The 21,058-nt window shown below is 39.9% G+C and overlaps 1 protein-coding gene across 3 annotated transcripts in view; it reads left to right on the forward strand.

The window, feature by feature from the left end:
* Positions 1-21,058, forward strand: part of grin2aa (glutamate receptor, ionotropic, N-methyl D-aspartate 2A, a) — a 472,867-nt gene that overhangs the window by 339,579 nt on the left and 112,230 nt on the right. For all 3 annotated transcript variants that reach the window (XM_061905858.1, XM_061905859.1, XM_061905856.1), the window contains 2 exons: positions 13,749-13,920; positions 19,107-19,260. In XM_061905858.1, coding sequence (XP_061761842.1) covers positions 13,749-13,920; positions 19,107-19,260 — 326 coding nt within the window. The remainder of the gene's footprint in view (positions 1-13,748; positions 13,921-19,106; positions 19,261-21,058) is intronic.

The following is a 21,058-nucleotide window of genomic DNA, read 5'->3' on the forward strand; positions in this document are numbered from 1 at the left end:
GGATCCCCCGGGAAGAGCTAGACGAAGTGGCTGGGGAGAGGGAAGTCTGGGTTTCCCTGCTTAGGCTGTTGCCCCCGCGACCCGACCTCGGATAAGCGGAAGATGATGGATGGGATGGATGGATGGATGTTGAGTTTTAAGAAGAAAAAAATTAAGTGTTTCTTATAATCCAAAAAATATGGTATAATAATTTAACGAGTCTATCAGATAGAGTATTTACTGCCATCCCGTCTCCACTTTTAAGTCTGTGCGCTATAAAATGAGGGAAACATCAACGCAGTTTTACCATTTTTGGTCGGAATCCTGGGCCAACAAAGGTCACACTTGAAATTTTGATAACAAATTCATCAGATCACAAGTTGGATTTAATGTCATCGTCACAACTTTCTGATAAGCGTTCTGGGGCCACGACTGTCACAAAATAAGCCTGCAAAATACCAGAGAGACGTGACAGGAGGTTCTCCCGTCCCGCCGGGAAACCGGAGGAAACCGCTGAGCTCGGCAATCCACGCTCCGTTCTCGATGTGATTGTGTGCGGCGCACGCCGGCTCGGACGGCGTGTGATCGAAGCCCTCATTGGACGGCGCCATCGGAGGCCACGTTGTCACACGCGCTACACGCCGAAACCTCGCCGTGTGTGGACAAGTGCACACATGGATACAGACGAACATGGATACACACAAACAAACACAGCTGTCGTAATGGGGACCTGGGGAAGGGGCCGAGAGAGGTTTTCATCCAGAATCACTGTGAAGTAGGGCGGAGGATAATGCATCTCCAAGGAGCTACACACACACACACACACACACACACACACACACACAGTTGATCGGATACACAGTCTCTTTCGCCACATGTCCACTCACAGACCAATGCAGTAGATTTCTCCTTCCACTCGCACAATTCCCACTCAAGCATCCACAGTGTCTATTCGGAGGACAGAGGGTTGGATGCAGGGAAGTAAGGGAGGGTTGTTGGTAGGACGGGATCTGGAGGGGCGGTGGGGGCGGGACCATTCATGCATGCAGAACCACAAACCCACTCATCCAGGCCGGGCCCTGAGAACAACTACATAACTACACTGCCCTCCCCGGAGACCACCCCCCCGAGGCCTCTAGTGTTTTCTTTATTTTTTATTTAATCAAGTTGACCTGGCAACTTCACAAAATGACGTCAAACGCTGTACAAACTATACGTGGCTTCTGAAACTGCACTCACGCACCTCGGTGTGCTCATTTCTGCACTTTGGAACAGTTTTGGCAATTTCACACTAAAAGGACCAAGAGCGAGATAACCACAATTTCACTGACATCGTCTCTTTAGGTATTTTTTTTGTCCTTTTCTATCAAACTCAATTAGTTTTCAGGTAACCGGGACATATTTAAATGTACTTTGAACGCCGTGGCGGCTACTGGTCTTTGAAATTGGGGGAGCTCATTTTCAGCTACTCTCTAAACACAATACAGTCTTCAATAACATATATAAAGACGCTTACACTAACAGGATTGCAAAGTTCTCTATATCAACACTAACAGATTGAAACTTGAAAAATGTATGTACCGTATTATCCGGACTATAGAGCGCACCAGTATTTAAGCCGCACCCACTAAATTTTAGAAGGAAATGCATTTTTTCATATATTAATTGTAAGTCGCAGAAGTATGCATTGTAAAAGGAGTTATTTACACATAAATATTTCTAATATTTATTTACATACCTTAATTGTTGCCAAGCGTTGTCTGTTACTCGGCAGTAAAACGGCTGATCAAACAAAACAGAAGTCATCGCCATGGACCCACTAGCTGCACAAACTAGCTCTCCAATAAGTTTAACAGACTCAATGACTCCACGGTGATGTTTTGGTTGTATTGACGACTTACAAGACCGAACAGCAATTGTACTTCCAGGTCAAAGCTTTAGTGAGTAAAAATTGTTTTAGTTACATTGTAAAACTTCCAAATGTTGCTTGGAGTGATGAATAATGATAAATAATGAGTTGTACTTATATAGCGCTTTTCTACCTTCAAGGTACTCAAAGCGCTTTGACACTACTTCCACATTTACCCATTCACACACACATACTGATGGAGGGAGCTGCCATGCATGGCGCCAACCAGCATCCATCAGGAGCAAGGGTGAAATGTCTTGCTCAGGACACAACGGACGTGACGAAGTTGGTACTAGGTGCAATTTGAACCAGGGACCCTCGGGTTGCGCACGGCCATTCTCCCACTGCGCCACGCATAAATAATCCATACGATTAGAAACGCTATTGACGACTTACAAGACCGAACAGCAATTGTACTTCCAGGTCAAAGCTTTAGTGAGTAAAATTTTTTTTAGTTACATTGTAAAACTTCCAAATGTTGCTTGGAGTGATGAATAAATAATCCATACGAGTAGAAATGCTATGGATGACTTGGAAGATTGAACAGCAATTGTACTTCCAGGTCAAAGCTTTAGTGAGTTAAAATTGTTTTGGTTACATTGTAAAACTTCCAAATGTTGCTTGGAGTGATGAATAAATAATCCATACAAGTAGAAACGCTATTGACGACTTACAAGACCGAACATCAATTGTAGTTCCGGTTCAAAGCTCCAAACAGAAGAGCACGGCAGCACTTGCAGTGAACAAACACATTCAAAAGAGCGTGCTGTAGTACTAACAATAACACACCATTTTAGTGTATTTAGAAGGTCCTCGGTTCGAGGTTTTTCTGGGTATATAGCGAAATAGAGAAGCGGTAGAAAATGTTGAATGCATATTCAAATAATGTAAATGGATATTAAGATTCTGTTAAAGTTCAACTCCTACCTTGTTTACTTCCGTGACAACCTCCCTAAAGTTTTATAATCAATCAGAAATATCAAGCAACAAAAATATCCCAAACATGGATAAATGCGGAGCGAGTGTTTTGCATTTTTCCCCATCATGCATTGTAGTGGATTTAAATGGGTGTCATTTTCAATTATGTTGACTTATTTGGACATTTTTTTTTTTATACTATCCACAAATTTCAGTGAGCAGGTTACATTACCTGTGACCATGTGTGTTGAGGTTCTGTGATGTTTGCAGTTTATTTGATACGTCAGTGGGCAAGGTTGTTTGGATTGGGTCATGTAGGTAAATGCTGTGTTGTGTACGCTTCAAAGTAAAATGAATGGTCATTGACCTGATATACTCATGTTGTCCAGCATTTAAGTTGGAGGCCAGAGTCCTTCACAGACCGTAGTTTTGGACAGCTCAAAATTGCCAGAATGGCGTTTATCGTTTTTTACGCCTGAACTCTTCATTTCATGGTTGACAGATCATCCAATCATCGTGCGGAAGATGAGTGTCCAGGCCAGCCGAGAAGATGTTTAACAACAATTCATAACCGGACTGGGATTTGAGTAAACCTATTGAGATACATGGGTTATATATATTTTCCTTAAAGGTTCAATTATTTTTCCTGGAAAACACAAAGTTTGGATGTTCAAAACCATTGTCATGACTATAAGCACGAATAAAAGTTGCATAAAAACGATGCAAAGGTAGTCAGTTTGAAAAAAAGGCCATCATTCCACTACTTCTTGAAACATTGTGACAAAAATAAGACCCGGCAAGAATTCAGTTGTGGTTGAGATTATTTATGACACATTGACAATTAGTCATCGTAACAACTGAGTTTGCAGCGGAAGCAAGAGTTGTTTAGTCCTATTTTTTTACTCTCCAACACAACACAAATCCTCCAAGGTGACAGTGTTCCCAATTCACTAGGTGTCACCGCCAAGTCACGATTGAAAGTGCAATGTGACTTCCCCTCCCCTAACTCATCCTCCTTTAAGTTGGCCTCCAGGTTGAAAAACTTATAGACGAGGTTGTCTCGTCCTAATTAGCACACATCTAAAAGTTAAATGAGAGTCCCAGGTGGCTAACGGTCGATGTTTACGTGCTCGTGCAGATGGTGCCGCGCTCCAGGAAACTCTTATAAAATCCTCTCTTTAGTAAGAACGAATTCCCGTGTCCTAAAATGACGAGCTGATGTCAAGGTGTAAAGGCAACAGGAGGATTCAGTAGATTGTGTGCCTTACATGAAAACTAAAATTTACAATTCCCGTAGGAATTGAGGGTGAATGCCCTACGTGTTCAAGCCAGAGAGGTTTGTATAACGCCCATTAATTTTTAATGGGGGGGATTCCTGGTAATTAGGGAATTTTCAAATTCGGAAAACATGTTTGCTTAAAGGGCGAGTGGAGTTTGTGGATGGTGGAACGGTTTGAATCAGTTGAGAAATGTGGGTTATGGGAGGCTTGGATATTGCCCATTCATTTTCAGTGTGGGAAAATTCCTGGTAATCAGGGAATTTTAAGATCCGGGGAACATGCTGGCTTGAATATGCAAGGCAGTGGAGTGTGTGGATGGTGAAACGTTTCAAAGCGGTTGAGAAACAAAGGATATGGGGAGGTTTGTATATTGTCCATTAATTTTCAATGTGGGAAAATTCCTGGTAATTAGGGAATTTTCAAATTCGGAAAACATGCTGGCTTGAATGTCCAGGGCGAATGGAGTTTGTGGATGGTGGAACGGTTTGAATCGGTTTAGAAACAGGATATGGAGAGATTTGTATATTGTCCATTCATTTTCAGTGTGGGAAAATTCCTGGTAATCAGGGAATTTTCAGATTCCGGGAACATACTGGCTTGAATGTGCGAGGCGAGTAGAGTGTGTGGATGGTGGAACGGTTCAAAGCGTTTGAGAAACATAGGATATGGAGAGGTTTGAATATTGTCCATTCATTTTCAATGTGGGGAAATACCTGGTAATTACGGAATTTTCAGATTCGGGGAACATGCTGGCTTGAATGTGCAAGGCGAGTGGAGTGTGTGGATGGAGAAACGGTTCAAAGCAATTAAGAAACAAAGGATATGGAGAGGTTTGTATATTGTCCATTCATTTTCAATATGGGGAAATTCCTGGTAATTAGGGGATTTTCAGATTCGGGGAACATGCTGGCTTGACTTTCCAGGGCGAGTGGAGTTTGTGGATGGTGGAATTGGTTCGAATCAGTTGAGAAATGTGGGTTATGGGAGGTTTGTATACTGTCCATTCATTTTCAGTGTGGGAAAATTCCTGGTAATCAGGGAATTTTCAGATTCCGGGAACATACTGGCTTGAATGTGCGAGGCGAGTAGAGTGTGTGGATGGTGGAACGGTTCAAAGCGGTTGAGAAACATTGGATATGGAGAGGTTTGTATATTGTCCATTCATTTTCAATGTGGGGAAATTCCTGGTAATTAGGGAATTTTTAAATTCGGAAAACATGCTGGCTTGAATGTCCAGGGCGAGTGGAGTGTGTGGATGGTGGAACGGTTCGAATCAGTTGAGAAATGTGGGTTATGGGAGGTTTGTATATTGCCCATTCATTTTCAGTGTGGGAAAATTCCTGGTAATCAGGGAATTTGCAGAATCGGGGAACATGCAGGCTTGAATGTGCAAGGCAAGTAGAGTGTGTGGATGGTGGAACGGTTCAAAGTGGTTGAGAAACATAGGACATGGAGAGGTTTGTATATTGTCCATTCATTTTCAATGTGGGGAAATTCCTGGTAATTATGGAATTTTCAGATTCGGGGAACATGCTGGCTTGAATGTTCAAGGCGAGTAGAGTGTGTGGATGGTGGAACGGTTCAAAGCAATTAAGAAACAAAGGATATGGAGAGGTTTGTATATTGTCCATTCATTTTCAATGTGGGGAAATTCCTGGTAATTAGGGGATTTTCAGATTCGGGGAACATGCTGGCTTGACTTTCCAGGGCGAGTGGAGTTTGTGGATGGTGGAATTGGTTCTAATCATTTGAGAAATGTGGGTTATGGGAGGTTTGTATACTGTCCATTCATTTTCAGTGTGGGAAAATTCCTGGTAATCAGGGAATTTTCAGATTCGGGGAACATGCTGGCTTGAATGTGCAAGGCGAGTGGAGTGTGTGAATGGTGGAACGGTTCAAAGCGGTTGAGAAACATAGGATATGGAGAGGTTTGTATATTGTCCATTCATTTTCAATGTGGGGAAATTCCTGGTAATTAGGGAATTTTCAAATTCGGATAACATGCTGGCTTGAATGTCCAGGGCCAGTGGAGTTTTTGGATGGTGGAACGGTTGGAATCAGTTGAGAAATGTGGGTTATGGGAGGTTTGTATATTGCCCATTCATTTTCAGTGTGGGAAAATTCCTGGTAATCAGGGAATTTGCAGATTCGGGGAACATGCAGGCTTGAATGTGCTAGGCGAGTAGAGTGTGTGGATGGTGGAACGGTTCAAAGCAATTAAGAAACATAGGATATGGAGAGGTTTGTATATTGTCCATTCATTTTCAATGTGGGGAAATTCCTGGTAATTAGGGAATTTTCAGATTTGGGGAACATGCTGGCTTGATTTTCCAGGATGAGTGGAGTTTGTGGATGGTGGAACGGTTCGAATCAGTTGAGAAATGTGGCTTATGGGAGGTTTGTATATTGCCCATTAATTGTCAATGTGGGGAAATTCCTGGATTTAGAGAGGTTTGTATATTGTCCATTAATTTTCAATGTGGGGAAATTCCTGGTAATTAGGGAATTTTCAGATTCAGAAAACATGCTAGCTTGAATGTCCAGGATGAGTGGAGTTTGTGGATGGTGGAACGGTTCGAATCAGTTGAGAAATGTGGCTTATGGGAGGTTTGTATATTGCCCATTCATTTTCAGTGTAGGAAAATTCCTGGTAATCAGGGAATTTTCAGATTCGGGGAACATGCTGGCTTGAATGTGCAAGGCGAGTGGAGTGTGTGGATGGTGGAACGGTTCAAAGCAGTTGAGAAATGTGGCTTATGGGAGGTTTGTATATTGCCCATTAATTGTCAATGTGGGGAAATTCCTGGATTTAGAGAGGTTTGTATATTGTCCGTTCATTTTCAATGTGGGAAAATTCCTGGTAATTAGGGAATTTTCAAATTCGGAAAACATGTTTGCTTGAATCTCCAGGGCGAGTGGAGTTTGTGGATGGTAGAACAGTTCGAATCGGTTGAAAAATGTGGGTAATGGGAGGTTTGTATATTGCCCATTAACTGTCAATGTGGGGAAAATCCTGGTAATTATGGAATTTTCAGATTCGGGGAACGTGCTGGCTTGAATGTGCAAGGCGAGTGGAGTGTGTGGATGGTGGAACTGCTCAAATCAGTTGAGAAACATAGGATATGGAGAGGTTTGTATATTGTCCATTCATTTTCAATGTGGGGAAATTCCTGGTAATTAGGGAATTTTGAAATTCGGAAAACATGCTGGCTTGAATGTCGAGGGCGAGTGGAGTTTGTGGATGGTGGAACGGTTCGAATGAGTTGAGAAATGTGGGTAATGGGAGGTTTGTATACTGTCCATTAATTTTCAGTGTGGGAAAATTCCTGGTAATCAGGGAATTTGCAGATTCGGGGAACATGCAGGCTTGAATGTGCTAGGCGAGTAGAGTGTGTGGATGGTGGAACGGTTCAAAGCGGTTGAGAAACATAGGACATGGAGAGGTTTGTATATTGTCCATTCATTTTTAATGTGGGGAAATTCCTGGTAATTATGGAATTTTCAGATTCAGGGAACATGCTGGCTTGAATGTGCAACGCGAGTGGAGTGTGTGGATGGTGGAACGGTTCAAAGCAATTAAGAAACATAGGGTATGGAGAGGTTTGTATATTGTCCATTCATTTTCAATGTGGGGAAATTCCTGGTAATTAGGGAATTTTCAGATTTGGGGAACATGCTGGCTTGATTTTCCAGGATGAGTGGAGTTTGTGGATGGTGGAACGGTTCGAATCAGTTGAGAAATGTGGCTTATGGGAGGTTTTTATATTGCCCATTAATTGTCAATGTGGGGAAATTCCTGGATTTAGAGAGGTTTGTATATTGTCCATTAATTTTTAATGTGGGGAAATTCCTGGTAATTAGGGAATTTTCAGATTCAGAAAACATGCTAGCTTGAATGTCCAGGATGAGTGGAGTTTGTGGATGGTGGAACGGTTCGAATCAGTTGAGAAATGTGGCTTATGGGAGGTTTGTATATTGCCCATTCATTTTCAGTGTAGGAAAATTCCTGGTAATCAGGGAATTTTCAGATTCGGGGAACATGCTGGCTTGAATGTGCAAGGCGAGTGGAGTGTGTGGATGGTGGAACGGTTCAAAGCAGTTGAGAAACATAGAATATGGAGAGGTTTGTATATTGTCCATTCATTTTCAATGTGGGAAAATTCCTGGTATTTAGGGAATTTTCAAATTCGGAAAACATGTTTGCTTGAATCTCCAGGGCGAGTGGAGTTTGTGGATGGTAGAACAGTTCGAATCGGTTGAAAAATGTGGGTAATGGGAGGTTTGTATATTGCCCATTAATTGTCAATGTGGGGAAAATCCTGGTAATTATGGAATTTTCAGATTCGGGGAACGTGCTGGCTTGAATGTGCAAGGCGAGTGGAGTGTGTGGATGGTGGAACTGCTCAAATCAGTTGAGAAACATAGGATATGGAGAGGTTTGTATATTGTCCATTCATTTTCAATGTGGGGAAATTCCTGGTAATTAGGGAATTTTCAAATTCGGAAAACATGTTTGCTTGAATCTCCAGGGCGAGTGGAGTTTGTGGATGGTAGAACAGTTCGAATCGGTTGAAAAATGTGGGTAATGGGAGGTTTGTATATTGCCCATTAATTGTCAATGTGGGGAAAATCCTGGTAATTATGGAATTTTCAGATTCGGGGAACGTGCTGGCTTGAATGTGCAAGGCGAGTGGAGTGTGTGGATGGTGGAACTGCTCAAATCAGTTGAGAAACATAGGATATGGAGAGGTTTGTATATTGTCCATTCATTTTCAATGTGGGGAAATTCCTGGTAATTAGGGAATTTTGAAATTCGGAAAACATGCTGGCTTGAATGTCGAGGGCGAGTGGAGTTTGTGGAAGGTGGAACGGTTCGAATAATGTTGAGAAATGTGGGTAATGGGAGGTTTGTATACTGTCCATTAATTTTCAGTGTGGGAAAATTCCTGGTAATCAGGGAATTTTCAGATTCGGAGAACATGCTGGCTTGAATGTGCAAGGCGAATGGAGTTTGTGGATGGTGGAACTGCTCAGATCAGTTGGGAAATGTGGGATATGGAGACATTTGAATAATACTGAACGAGTGACCTTACTCTTGATTTTTAAATGGTATTTAATCATTGTATCTAACCTACTTACAGTTTACAACAAGGGTGTCAAACTCAAATACAGAGTGGGCCAAAATTTAAAACAGAACAAAGCTGCAGGCTAGGGTTGAACAAATGAACCTTTTAATAGGGACTCAAACAAGTTTTGCATTGAATATTCAACAAGCAGGGCTTACATAACTTTATAGTGACATGCAATATTGAGTTTCAAATAATAATAATGATAATAATTAAAACATATCAATGGCATATCAAATAAAATTGAAATACAAATTGAATGCCTCTTTTCTACTTCCAGCCTTTTGAGGTAAATATCAAAATAAACTCTTTCCACAGGCTAATAATAAATGTGAAAATAAAATAACAATAATGAATGAATCACTGCGATGAGGTGGGGATTTGTCCAGGGGGTACACCGCCTTCCGCCTGATTGTTGCTGAGATAGGCACCAGCGCCCCCGTGACCCCAAAGGGACTAAGCGGTAGAAAATGGATGGATGGCTGGATAGATGGCAGCATATAAGCTATGTACAGTATATTGAGCCCTCCAATGTGTACTCTACGTTTTGTACTTATTACACACCAGATATTTGATTGTAACAATAATCGTACGATAGTTGCAGTTTTTATGACCAAATTTGGAGGTGTTCAAATTGCCATGTAAAATCACTAATGCTAATAGTAGCCTGTCTGTGGCAAATCCATTGTAAATTAGCCTTTTGAGTTTACGCCCCAGCATTTTTTTTACCAAGCATACTTGCTTTGTTGGTGTTGAAAATTGCAACATTACTCGGCGGGAGTTTGCCTGAGTCTGTTGTTTAGTCTGCAACCGAAAGTGGCAGGTGTGAAACTGGACGTCACAGGAATTAAGCGGTAGTAAATGGATGGATGGATGAATGAATCAAACATTCAAGCCTTGATGTAGCAAGAGAAAGTGCATGAATAAAACGTTAATTCTTGCTCAGTTTGCTACACTGATTTGCTTTAACTCTGAATATGGAACAAGCAACGATTATATAACTTATTAGTGCAAAATCAACTTTCAAAAAACAAACAAAAAAACATCAATGGTATATTAAATACAATAAAAAAATGTCTGTTTTCTATTTGCAGCCTTGTTAGGTAAATATCAACAATAACTTTATCCACAGGCTAATATATTTGAAAATAAAACAACACTGAGGTGGGCGGGGTTTGGTGGTAGTGGGGGTGTATATTTTTGCATACTGGAAGAGTTAGTGCTGCAAGAGATTTGGGTATTTGTTCTGTTGTGTTTATGTTGTGTTACGGTACGGATGTTCTCCCGAATTTGTTTGTCATTCTTGTTTGGTGTGGGTTCAGGTGATAGCAGGGGTGTATATTGTTGCATACTGGAAGAGTTAGTCCTGCAATGGGTTTTGGGTATTTGTTCTGTTGTGTTTATGTTGTGTTACGATGCAGATTTTCATTGTTTGTCATTCTTGTTTGGTGTGGATTCACAGTGTGGCACATATTTGTAACAGTGTTAAAGTTGTTAATACGCCCATTCTTAGTGTGACCTGTGTGGCTGTTGACCAAGTATGCATTGCATTCACTCATGTGTGCGTACAAACCTCGTATATTATGTGACTTGACCGGCACAGTGTTTTTATTGAGTACAAGCAGATGTGACGACAGGTTGTAGAGAATGTTAAAGGCAGTGCCTTTAAGACACGCTCCCAATATGGTTGTCCGAGTGGAAATCGGGAAAAATTCGGGAGATTGGTTGCTCCGGAGGGGCACTGAACTTCGGGAGTCTCCCGGGAAAATCGGGAGGGTTGGCATCGCGGTGTTAAAGCGGCACCGCCGCTGTATAATACCAACAGGCTAGCTCTAATGTTAATTTGATATTACCTCAAGGGCCAAATGAAATCACACAGTGGGCCAAATTCGGCCCACAGGCCAGAGTGTGACACCCATGGTTTACAACTTTGTCAAACGACATAAAAACTGTGTGTTAATCACAAATATGACTATTTAGGCTTAGGTCAGGCTGATTACATAACTAACAGCTAATGAACTATACTGCAAAAGAAGAAAAATAAAGAAAAATACATTTATATTCAGTCTTAACTAAATTATAAAATATATATCTTTTGAGATAAAAAGTTTACATACACTTGTAAAGAACATAATGTATTGGCTTTCTAGAGTTTCCAACTCTTATATTTTTGTGAGGCCCTGCGAGGAAGTGGCGACATGTCCAGGGTGTACGCCGCCTTCCGCCCAATTGTAGCTGAGATAGGCGCCAGCGCCCCCCGCGACCCCAAAGGGGAATAAGCGTTAGAAAATGGATGGATGGATAATTTTGTGATAGAGTGATTGGAGCATATACTTGTTGGTCACAAAACACATTCATGAAGTTTGGTTCTTTTATAAATTTACTATGGGTCTACTGAAAATGTGACAAAATCTGCTGGGTCAAAAGTAGCTGCCTCAGTGCCCTTGTGGTTAGAGTGTCGGCCCTGAGATCGGTAGGTGGGGAGTTCATACCCTGGCCAAAAGACTATAGAAATGAGACCCATTATCTCCTATAAAAAATATCCCAACGATGTAACTTAGGGTTTACAGCAGTCGCCTATACTGTATAAAACTATAAAATAACAATCAAGGAGGCTCCAGTTTTACACAAGGATCACTTTATTCTGTTCGCTTCAAAATCTCCGCTCCACCACCTGTCATACCACTTCCGCTCTTGCCACCTTCAAAATAAGAGCTCAAGGCAAATACTGTATGACAGCTTATAAAAGGAACTTAACATCACAAAGAGGCAAGTCCATGAAACTATGTTACACTATAATGCAGCTATTTTTTTTTTGACAGTTATTGAAATATCTTGTGTGACAATAATCACAAAGTGCACTTAATTTGTTTTTAACTATTGTTTTGGCATTCTGTACAAAAAGTGCATTTTAATTTAGTGTTGTTTTGATATGGCATCTTAGTGACATCATGTGCACAAGTGCACTAATAGCTTGTTTACAATGTCCCTGACAATCTTGCACTTTCTGTTTTGGAAATGACATGAATGTTTGTGCCACTGCTTAATAACTGTTTAATAAATACACTTTTGGTACATTAACTTAGTTGTGAGTTCCCCCCCTGCATGGAAGTTTAAAATGAGCATATATTAATGCAGTATGAACAAGAATGTTTTAATGTAGACACATAGAATCATCATACTGGTGGGATTGTATGCCATACATCCATCCATTTGCTACCGGTTGTCCCTTTCGGGGTCACAGGGGGTGCTGGAGCCTATATCAGCCTCAAGTGTTAATTCAAGGCTAAGGAAAAACATTGAGAAATATATGGTGTATCGTGACATGGCTTAAAAATATCAAGATGGTAATAAAAGGCCATATCAGCCAGCCCTAATTTGGTCCTTCTTTTTAAAGACAAACCTTGAGGTTGTTTATTGTAAGTCTCGACAATGAAATTACTATGAAAGCCCGAAAAACAAAGGAAAGTACATTATTGTGCACATGAAGTGCATGCACAAACGTGTCAGAACCATGTTAAATAACAATACAGTGTAGTATAAACTGAAAAAAAAATTGTTCACCATAAATGATAGAGGTTGGCTCGTATGCTACAGTCTTAATGCTAACATTCAGTGGAAGATCCCATTGACAGGTTCGTGAAACTTAGCATTAGCATACAAACAGTTAAAAATAAGATTATAATGGAACAAAACTGAGGGATGTGAATCCCCACATGATTCGATCCGATGCTTGGGGGTAACGATTGGATTCAGAATCGATTATTGATTTAAAACGATACTCGATTCAAAATATGTAATTTTTTAATAACATTAGATTCCAGTTCTATGGAAGAAAAAAACTACATTGCGCCATAAAATGCATAAACAGCTTTGATCGATTTCGATATTCCTTTAAAGAAAACTGGTTTTGTTTAATAAAATTCTACACAAACATTTCATAAAGTCGAATACAAATAAGGCAACAAGAGAAGTATCCAACACTTCTCTCCTCTAAAGTAAATCTGTACAGCAGATACATAGTTCATCTACATCAACAATATGATTTGTCCGAGTGGCTGGACAGGACAGATGAGGACGCGGGGGTTGTATGTTTTTTTTAAAAATCGAATAAGAAACGTTATAAATAAGAAATGTGATTAATCTGAAACTCGATTTTTTTACACACCCCTAATATACACATACATAATATACTGTATACATATATATATATATATATATATATATATATATATATATATATATATATATGAATATATATAAACTTTACTTGTGGCCACCCTAAATTGACTGATAGTGGACAGCCACAAGGACAGTATATGAATCCATGGGCGGAACTGTTTAGTATTTTATCTTAAAATGTTATGATCTGGCTCATTGGAAGATGCACACAATGAGAGACGCTCAGACGAGTCAATATTAGGGGGACAAAGGTCATAATTGTCCTAATCAGAAGGCACTGCGCTCCGGGGTCCCCCTATTTTTCTATTGCCAGTTGCCGTAGCTGACGTCACGGTTGTTTTTGTGTTCCCACAGCAACACGACTGAGGCTGGCGGGACGTACATCAAGAAGTGCTGCAAAGGCTTCTGTATTGACATTCTGAAGAAGATAGCCAAGTACGTCAAGTTCACCTATGACCTGTACCTAGTAACCAATGGCAAACACGGAAAGAAGATTAACAATATCTGGAATGGGATGGTGGGAGAGGTAAGAGACTGACATTACGTGCTATATTCTTCTCACATGAATTATTACTGTCCATGCATAATTATCTGTGAAGACCGTTTTTAATCCCAAGGTGAAGCCCTGGAGGTCAATTGAAGGCTTTTATTGCCGTCTTTATCCTTAATAGTAGACATTATCCAGTGACTCTGATTTGATGGAACGTTCATATTTGCATATTGATTCTGTGCCGTTCATAAAGTGGACCTATGATGATTTTAATCCACATTTTAAAACACTTCCTCATAGTCTAGACCAGTGGTACCACCTCAGAAAACCCTTGGCTAACCCCTTAAGTACCACCGTAGTGACCATCATTAAAATACGGTAGCGTAGTAGGCTCAAGTGTTTGTCAAAAACAAGGAGGAGGTTTTTTTTAACCAATGTATCAAAATGTATCTAGTGTTAAGCCACTGTAACATTACACACACTTTGTAACAGTAACACTGTGTTTCAATATGGGAAACTAAAACACAGTACGGTCTTTCAATCAAGTGATCTGTTGGCGTACCACTGGTGGCAAGCGTACCATAGATTGAGAATAACTGGTCTTGGTGTGAATTTTGAATTCAATAGGTACATTTTTAACGTAACATAAACATATAGAGTCACCTGGTCACCACATTAGGTAGACGTGCACACTCACTAATCGATTCAGATTCTGCATTTAGATAAACGGTGTAAAAATAAAACGCGGTAAAACTTCCTACGTTTAATATTACCGTTTTAAATTATGATTATTGTAACACCTTGATATTAACACTTTGATAAACTTTGATATTTTTCTGTCTTGCTTCTTGGTGAGGGCGGTCGCAATTTTCTCCGCTCCCTCCTTCTTTGCTTGCTCTCTGCGTCCTGTCTTTGTCTGAACTTTCCTGAGGCCTCTTTCTTTGCGCTGTCCTCTAATCTAAACATCAAATATGAATATGATCAGCTGGACTCTCAATGGAATCGACAGTCTTTTCGACAAGGAAATGAGGTCCGGGGGAGCCTGGTTGCCCTGATGGAACCATTGCTGCGAGGTACGTGAGAGACTCCTGGGATAAATGGAGAATCATGTGCCTCTCAGCCCTTTCCATCGAGGACGTGGAAGACATCTACCTATTTGGAACTGTAATCGCGGGGCACCTGCTAATTGGGCTGGGCTTTGCTCTGGGGTATCGTCAAATTCGGAAGACGATGGCAGCCACTCAAGGGGCCCAACGGCTGTTCAACGCAATGGAAGGATTGGGTCGGGCTGTGGGAACAGTCTGGAGCGATTTCTGATTTGAATCGCAAAATGGATCTCATCTTGGAGAAGCTTGCTGACAAGGAATAATTAAATTGGAATTAGAGAATCCAGCATGGACACACAGAGAAGGCAAGTCACTGTTTAGTCTTCTCGAAGAAAAACAACTTCTTAATGTATGATTTGACTCCCTCGAATGGCCTTGATGCAATCAGGAACAGGTTGTCCTGAAGAACTCACCCGAGGACTCCTCAAAGATGGACACTTTTGACCTTCCTTTTTTTCAACACCTGGTGTCGAACTTTGAGATCGGCCCCAGTCCACAAAAACATTTCAACATCTCACTCAAGTTAATTGGGCATACATGCACGCACACGCCCCCCCACCCCCACCCCCCAAAAAACGCCTTCACCACTGCTTAATTCCTCTGGGGTTGTGGATGGCTGAGTAGCGCTCTATAGCGACAGCCGGCCTCCAGGGCCTCAACTCAACCCCCCGCCCTCTGTTGCAAGTTGGTGTGATTATATGTACCATGTTTAATGTGTGCCTTGCTGTGTGAGTTTTTTTCCTTGGACTCAGTCTGGACCCCTCCAGAGGGTCTAGCCTTAGACTGACATTTTTTTTTACTCTTCCTCCTCTCCCAATGTCACCTTTTTCGCACCTTTTTGAGGAGCGCCGTAAGTGGCTGATCCGTTGGTGGTCCCGTCTTGTTCCCCTGTAACGTATGTCTGCTCTTAGCAAGACTGTGCCGAAAATGTAATTTCAGTTCTTATGTGTCTTGTACATGTTAAGGTTGGACAAAATAAAGCTTGTCAATGTCAAAATTCACAAAAACACTGTTTGAATATGGGAAAACTAAACTTTGTACAGCCCTTTTATTCAAGTGGTAGAAGTCCCACAGTTTGAGAATCACTGGTCTAGATAATACTATATGTGTGCTTTGGAGTAAATTTTGCAGAAATGTTGCTTCACAGTAATTTTATTTGCCACTTTTTCATACAATATTGAAGTTTGCAAATGAAACCAGACCCCACCTTGTCCAAAAGTATCATCATCGTTTAATTATATCTATATTTTACAGAATTGGTCAAAAATACACTTCATGAACATTATATAGATTCATCCGGTCACTTCATTAGGCACACCTGCACTGATAAACAGTCCTAATGTCCTGTTTTGAATTAGGATTATCGTAAAACCATGATAATAACTCATTGATAAACTCACTACCGTTGATGGTGCTAATACAATGGAGAGCCAGCCCTCTATCGAGCGATACTCAAAGCGATTTGACAACAGGAAGACAATTTGCGTGACGTCACATAAACTTGATGTGACACACCCAACATACATTTTTTTATGTTTTTGTAGTCATTAATAAAAAACTGATTATTGAAAAACTTTTGCAAATTAAAAAAAAAATAGGACTAACAGTTAAACACTCAACTAAAAATTATAGGGCTCTTAAGTAGTAAGTTCATTATTATTATTATGGAACATTTTTTCTATAGATTAAAATATATTGTTTGACACTTTATTTAATAATAAAACTTGGTTTTATGTGTGTCTCGGAAGGCACAAGACATTGATACAACATCGATTGTACATAAATGTCCTTTAAAACTGACTTTGGAACAATGTTGCAAAATAGTTGTATTTGTAAATTGAGACAACGTTGATGTCTGATGTTGGATCCACAATTTTGGTTGGGAAATGGGGCGGCATAGCTCGGTTGGTAGAGTGGCCGTGCCAGCAACTTGAGGGTTGCAGGTTCAATTCCCGCTTCCGCCATCCTAGTCACAGCCGTTGTGTCCTTGCGCAAGACACTTTACCCACCTGCTCCCAGTGCCACCCACACTGGTTTAAATGTAACTTAGATATTCGGTTTCACTATGTAAAGCGCTTTGAATCACTAGAGAAAAGCGCTATATAAATATAATTCACTTCACACAAATGACCAAAATTCATTGGTCAAATCAACGTCAGAACCTGACATAAAATAAACGTTGTCAAAAAACATGTTGTTTCAACGTTGTTTTTGTGTTGTTGAATATTGGTTGGGAAATAACCAAAATTCAGGGGTCAAATCAATGTCCCAACCCAACATTGATTAAAGGTTGTCACGCAGCATTTTGATTTATGTTGTATTTGTGTTGTAGAATATTGGTTGGGAATGCCCAAATTTCAATGATCAAACTTCGTCACAACGCATGTTGATATACGTCGTATTGTGTTGTACAATATTGGTCGGGAAATTACCAAATTTCAATGGTCAAATCAACGTCATGACCTGACATCGAATAAACATCGTCACAAAGCATGTTGTTTCAACGTTGTATTTGTGTTGTATAATATAGGTTGTGAAATGACCAAAATTCAATGGTCAAATCAACGTCAGAACCTGACATTGATTAAACGTTGTCACAAAGCATGTTGTTTCACGTCATATTGTGTTGTAGAATATTGGTTGGAAAATTACCAAAACTTCAATGGTCAAATCAACGTCACAACCCAACATTGATTACACGTTGTCACAAAGCATGTTGATTTACTTGTTGTATTTGTGTTGTCGAATATTGGTTGGGAATTTACCGAATTTCAATGGTCAAATCAACATCATTACCCGACATTGATCAACCATCGTCAAAAAGCATGTTGTTTCAACGTTGTATTTGTGTTGTAGAATATTTGTTGGAAAATTACCAAAACTTCAATGGTCAAATCAACGTCACAACCCAACATTGGTTACATGTTGTCACAAAGCATGTTGATTTACTTGTTGTATTTGTGTTGTCGAATATTGGTTCTGAAATTACCAAAACTTCAATGGTCAAATCAACGTCACAACCCAACATTGGTTACATGTTGTCACAAGGCATGTTGATTTACTCGTTGTATTTGTGTTGTCAAATATTGGTTGGAAAATTACCAAAATTTCAATGGTCAAATCAACGTCACAACCCAACATTGATTACACGTTGTCACAATGCATGTTGATTTACTCGTTGTATTTGTGTTGTCGAATATTGGTTAGGAAATTACCAAATTTCAATGGTCAAATCAACATCATTACCCGACATTGATTAACCATCGTCAAAAAGCATGTTGTTTCAACGTTGTATTTGTGTTGTAGAATATTGGTGGAAAATGACCAAATTTCAATGGTCAAATCAATGTCATAACCCAACTTTGATTAAACTTTGTCAAAAAGCATGTTGTTTCAACGTTATGTTTGTGTTGCTCAACGTCAGTACCTAATTCAACAAATTATCAACGTTGTTTCAATTTCTTGTTTCTGCAGGGATAAACGCTCTCAAAACCGTGCAAATAATAATTACTGTCATCATTTTGGTAGCAATAACCGTGACATTAAATGTTTAATATCGTTTCATCTCTGCTTCGCGTAAAAAAAAATGTTTCGTGACTGCATGTCGCCCATCGGTGTTCGTACGCCCACTCCGAGATTAGTTGAAAACAAAACTTTATCCTTCTTTTTTTTTTCCTTTTCTTCCCATGGCTTTTGTAAAGCTCCCTGGCTGAAAGTGAGACTTAATGTCCAAATAGGTACGTCCACCTTGCTGTGACATCACAACGTAGCCAAACTGCAAAACAAGAGGCATCCAAAGCTTTGACATTGTTTCATACGATTGTAACAACATTTATAAGCCACAAAAGACAAAATTCAACATAGGTCCCCTTTAAGTGCTGGCTTTTATTTTGGTACTACTGGTATGAAACCCTTACCATTTTTGTCCGAACTGATTCTTTTCCTGTCATAATAAAATGTACATTTCCTTCTTTCCCTGTGCTTTTTTTTTTCATTTTTTTCTCCACATAACCATCCCACATTCCACTTCCCTCCTAAAAAATATTTTTTTCCGTCATCCTATCAACCTTTCTTCGTTTGTCTTAAACTTCGAATCATCCTCCTCCCCGCCCCAAGGTGGTCTATAAGAAAGCCGTCATGGCCGTCGGATCTCTGACGATCAATGAGGAGCGTTCTGAGGTCATCGATTTCTCTGTCCCATTCGTGGAAACTGGTATCAGCGTCATGGTGTCTCGCAGCAATGGAACCGTGTCCCCTTCAGCCTTTCTCGGTAAGCATCATTTTTGTGTCCCTGAAAGAAATGTCCTGCACCATAATAAAAGCTGAAATTGCCTCTTCCCTGACTTAAAAATGCGTGAAGAATGCACTACTGACCTGAAACGTCAGAAAGAGAAAGAGATGATACAGTATTATCTGCTCAAAGATGCTACCTGGTGGTTGTTTGAGCACACTGCAGCTTGTCCAGGAGAGTCTCAACCCTTAATGATTCAGTCGCACGCAGGGTTCTCACGGGAATGACACAAAAATACAACTTTACCCACAGTAGCTCAGTTGACATAATTTTTATTTTTCTTGAAAAAAAAATAAAAAAATTACAACTGTTTTTTTACCTTAACTTCTACAAACCCCAAAACAAGTGACGTTGCCGCATTGTGTAAATAAAAACAGAATACAATGATTTGCAAATATTTTTCAACACATATTCAATTGAATAGACCGCAAAGACAAGATATCTATCTTTCGAACTGGAAAACTTAATTTTTTTGCAAATATTAGCTCATTTGGAATTTGATGCCTGCAACAAGTTGAGGCAGGTGTGAAAATGAAGTGAATCAAAAAGTCGTGCCCCCAAATGTTGGTTAACTTGATTGTTGCGTTGAAGACAGCGCCAAGATTAGCCGCCGTGTTGTTAGCATTGTCGTCCTTAACATAATAATAATAGAAAAAAAGAAAATTACTCCACTGAAATACAAATGATGTAAATAACACCTAATTTACACTTAATTTAGGTCAAACATAGGAAGAATATGCTTTTAAAAGAATGACTGTATCGCCAATGTTTGAAAACTTTATCAAAAATGTTAGTGTTTTATATCAGTCGATGCAGATAATTATTGATATTTTTTATAACTATCGAAAGTAAGGACACTGAGAAAAATATATTCTATGTAGGGCTGGGCAATTTATCGATATACCGTATTTTCTGGAGTATAAGTCGCACCTGCCGAAAACGCATAATAAAGAACTGGAAAAACATTATAGTCGTACTGGAATATAAGTCACATTTTTTGGGGAAATTTATTTGATAAAACCCAACACCAAAAATAGACATTTGAAAGGCAATTTAAAATAAATAAAGAATAGTGAACAACAGGCTGAATAAGTCTACGTTATATGACGCATAAATAACCAACTGAGAAGGTGCCTGGTATGTTAACGTAACATATTATGGTAAGAGTCATTCAAATAACATATAGAACATGCTATAAGTTAACCAAACAATCTGTCACTCATAATCGATAAATCCCATGAAATCTTATACGTCTAGTCTCTTACGTGAATGAGCTAAATAATATTATTTGATATTTTACGGTAATGTGCGAATAATTTCACTCATAAGTCACGCCTTAGTGTAAATCGCACCCCCGGCCAAAGTATGAAAAAAACTGCGACTTATAGTCCGAAAAATACGGTACTCGATATATCGCGGGTTTGTCTCTGTGCGATATAGAAAATGACTATATTGTGATATTCGAGTATACGTTCTCGTGCAGTGCTGGCATTACACTACAGGCTCTCCTCGCTCTTTCTTGTCTCTCCTTCTAAACAGACAGCAAGCGCACATTCTTACACACGTCACATACTAACACGTCGTAAATCACATACGTATACGCCCTCACGGAGCAGAGAGGTAGCAGCATGGGTAACGTTAGCTGCGATGCTAGCGGAGTGGTAATACGAAAGAAAGAAGGCGCCAATCTGGTAACAAATGAAGGAAGAATTAATTCCCAAGAAAAACAGCAGGGGGTCCATCGTCTGGCGGTGGTTTGGTTTCAAGTGGGAATATG

The sequence above is a fragment of the Nerophis ophidion genome, linkage group LG07 (assembly GCF_033978795.1).
Source record: "Nerophis ophidion isolate RoL-2023_Sa linkage group LG07, RoL_Noph_v1.0, whole genome shotgun sequence".
NCBI lineage: Eukaryota > Metazoa > Chordata > Actinopteri > Syngnathiformes > Syngnathidae > Nerophis > Nerophis ophidion.